The following is a 3597-nucleotide window of genomic DNA, read 5'->3' as shown; positions in this document are numbered from 1 at the left end:
TCAATCGGCCTCTCGGCTCCCCGGCTGACCCCTCGACTGGAGGAATTCAATGATGGGCGTTCGCCAATCTTCCGGAAGTAGTATCCCTCCCGTTCGGTCAACATGAGCCACCAGGGAGACCTGTTCGATTGGGCCACTGGCGACGATCGAAATCACTACGCTGGCTAGCTTGGCCAGCTCGTCTGCTACTTGGTTCTCTGACCGGGGAATCTTCTGTATAACAACCTCCTGGAAACTCCCCTTGAGCCTTTCGAAGGCCTCCGCGTATAGCCTGAGTCGTGCACTATTTATCTCAAACATTCCGTTTAGTTGTTGGGCCGCTAACTGTGAGTCTGAGTGTAGGAGTACCTTGGTGGCACCGACATGTCGAGCAACTTGCAGACCGGCTATGAGCGCTTCATACTCAGCTTCGTTGTTGGTGGCTCGGTAGTCCAGCCGAATGGATAACTGTATCCGATCTTCTCTTGGAGATATAAGTAATATGTCAATTCCGCTCCCCTGACGAGCTGACGATCCATCCACGTATATCTTCCATGCGGTTTCTGGCTCAGGACTTTGCACTTCCGTGACGAAGTCCGCCAGTGCTTGTGCTTTTATGGCCGACCGGGGTTGACACTGGATATCAAACTCACTGAGCTCAGTAGTCCACTTGATTAGCCGGCCCGATGCCTCGGGATTGAGCAGCACTCGACCCAAGGCGCTATTGGTCATTACAATTATGGAGTGAGCCAAGAAATAAGGCTGGAACCTTCGGGCGGCCAGAACTAATGCATAAGTGAGATTTTCGAGACCAGTGTAACGCAACTCGGCATCTTTTAATATGTGGCTCAAAAAGTACACTGGTTGCTGTATTCCTTCCTCTTCCTGACTAATGTCGATCCAATCACGTACTCGGTGGATGATAAATAAATCCAGAGAGGCTCTCCTACGATCGGCTTGGCTAAAATAGGCAAGGAGCTGAGATATTGCTTGAGTTCTTCAAAAGCCCGGTCACAACCTTCGTCCCATTGGAACTTGGTTGCTCGCCGCAGAATTTTGAAGAACGGCAGGCTCCGGTCGGATGATTTGGAGATAAATCTTGACAAAGCTGTGATCCTTCCGGTCAGCCTCTGCACCTCTTTTAAATTGCGAGGCGGGGGCATGTCTTGGAGTGCTTTTACTTTGCCCGAGTTCGCTTCGATCCCTCACTCGGTGACGATGTAGCCCAAGAAACGCCCGCCTTAAGCGTCGAACAGACACTTGGCCGGGTTGAGTTTGATCCCATAATGTCTCAGAGTCTGGCAAGTTTCTTATACATCTGCACATAGGTCGACAGATTGGAGGGACTTAATGAGGATGTCGTCGACGTATACCTCAAGATTTCGTCCGATCTACTTCCTGAACACTTTATTCATCATCCGCTGGTAAGTGGCGCCGACGTTCTTTAACCCGAACGACATGACCCTATAGCAGAACGTCCCGTCGGCCATAATGAAGCTGATTTTTTCTTGGTCCTCGTGCGCGAGAGGTACCTGATGATAGCCCTGATAGGCGTCGAGCATGCAGATCAGCTCGTACCCGGCTGTCGAGTCCACCATCTGATCGATCCGCGGTAAGGAGTAGGAGTCCTTGGGGCATGCCCTGTTCAAATCTCCGAAGTCAATACACACTCACCATTTATTACCTGGCTTGGAGACCAGCACAACGTTGGCGAGCCAAGCGGGAAACTGGATCTCCCTGATGTATCCGGCTTCTAGCAGCTTGCCAACTTCGGCCCGGATCATCAGATCTTGCTCGGCGCTGAAGTCGCGCTTCCTTTGTTTGACGGGTCGAGCGTCTAGCCGGACATAAAGTTCATGCTGCGCCACGCTTGGGTCGACTCCAGGCAACTCGTGGGTTGACCAGGCGAATACGTTATGGTTCCTTCGAAGGCAGGCGACCAGCTCCTCCTTCTACTGGTCCGGCAGGTCGGATGCTATGAAAGTAGTGGCCTTCGGCCGGCTTAGGTGTATTTGCACTTCCTCCTTGTTGTCGTATGTCAGCGGGGGAGGCTTCTCTCGGATGGCATTTACCTCCAACCGAGGGTATTTCCTGGCTACTTTAGCTTCCGCCTTGACCATTTCAACGTAATAATGCCGGGTCGCCCCTTGGTCTCCTCTGACCTCGCCCGTCAGGTTCCCCACAGGGAATTTGATCTTTTGGTGATAGGTGGATACTACCGCTCGAAATTCGTTGAGGGCTGGCCGGCCCAGTATTATGTTGTATGCCGAGGACGCATCAACCACGATAAAATTCGTGGTGCGCGTCCTAACCAAAGGCTCTTCTCCAAGTGAGATGGCTAGCCTCGCCTGCCCGATCGGCAAGACTTCATTGCCCGTGAAGCCATATAGCGGAGTTGCCATGGGTCGGAGTTCGGTCCGATCAATTTGTAATAAATCGAATGCTTGTTTAAAAATGATATTTACCAAGCTTCCCGTGTCGACAAAAGTCCGGCGAACGGTGTAGTTGGCGATCACCGCCTTGATGATTAGCGCGTCATCATGAGGAACCTCCACTCCCTCCAAGTCTTTTGGGCCGAAACTGATCTCTGGCCCTTCTGCCTTCTCCTTGCTGCATCCCACTGCGTGAATGGATAACTGCTGAGCATGGCTCTTTCTGGCTCGGTTGGAGTCCCCTCCAGTCGAGCCGCTTGAGATCATTCCAATCTCTCCGCGGGAACCGTTTCTTCTATTTTCTTCTTCTCGTGTAAGATGTCTGTTCCGCTCGGCAGAAACTCGAGCGGGGCTTCGGTCTCGCGGATGATGCTCCTGCCGTTCGCGCGTCCTCTGACCATTGGCTCTCTGATCGGTCTTGCGCTCAGGATGTCGATTCAGAGTAGGGGACCGATGTCAATATTCCTTGGGCTTGGGCTGGTGAACCATGGGGTCACCACGACATCCCCAGGTGTTGTGTGTTCCCGACTAGTGGAACTTACAGAACATTGGTGTCTATTTTTTGCCCTTCTTCTGCCGATTAATCTCCGAGTGCACCACATTCATCCCTTGCTCGGGATACTGTGGCGCCCCTGCGGCTGGGGCCCTCTTGGGGGCTGATGGCAACTCGATACTCTCCGTTCGGACGGCGCGTGGGGCTCGGTGGGCGCTTCTTTTCTGCGGGCCGCCTGTGCTTCCTCCACATTGATATACTCCGTGGCCTTTTTTTGCAGATAAGCGAAATCCCGTGGCGGTCTGCGGATGAGTGACCTAAAAAACTCGCCTTTCACCAGTCCCTGGGTGAAAGCATTCACCAGTACGTCCGAGGAGACTGCGGGTATGTCCATCGCAACTTGGTTAAAGCGCTGGATGTAGGCCTTGAGTGTTTCTCGCTGACCTTGCTTCAGAGAGAACAAGTTGACACTTTTCTTCTGGTGTCGGTGGCCGCTCGCAAAATGGTGCAGGAAAGCCGCTCGAAAATCTTTGAAGCTACGGATGGACCCGCTCGGCAGCGAGGTGAACCATCGCTATGCCGGTCCCGATAAGGTTGTCAAGAAGACCCTGCACTTAACCCCACCGGTGTATTGGTACAGTGTAGCCGCATTGTCGAACTTGGCCAAGTGGTCGTCTGGATCGGTGCTCCCAT

At 52.9% G+C, this 3597-nt stretch overlaps 1 protein-coding gene across 1 annotated transcript; it reads right to left on the bottom strand.

Moving 5' to 3' along the window:
- Positions 1–1142, bottom strand: LOC122044113. The gene is made up of 2 exons (XM_042604652.1): positions 839–1142; positions 1–764 (listed from the first exon to the last, which is right to left on the bottom strand). The coding sequence occupies exons 1-2, from the start codon at positions 1140–1142 to the stop codon at positions 1–3; spliced, it is 1068 nt and encodes a 355-aa protein (XP_042460586.1).
- Between the last annotated feature and the right edge of the window lie 2455 nt (positions 1143–3597).

This window comes from Zingiber officinale, chromosome 2A, assembly GCF_018446385.1.
Source record: "Zingiber officinale cultivar Zhangliang chromosome 2A, Zo_v1.1, whole genome shotgun sequence".
NCBI lineage: Eukaryota > Viridiplantae > Streptophyta > Magnoliopsida > Zingiberales > Zingiberaceae > Zingiber > Zingiber officinale.
The sequence above is the reverse complement of the archived record's forward strand: the minus strand, read 5'-3'. Positions and strand labels throughout refer to the sequence as shown.

Bases quoted from the DNA above. Each gene is read 5' to 3' on its own strand.
- LOC122044113 (XM_042604652.1), bottom strand. From the start codon at position 1,142: ATGCCCCCGCCTCGCAATTTAAAAGAGGTGCAGAGGCTGACCGGAAGG. The intron at 765-838 runs GTACTTTTTGAG...CTTATGCATTAG, and splicing joins GAAGGAATACAGCAACCAGT to TTCTGGCCGCCCGAAGGTTC.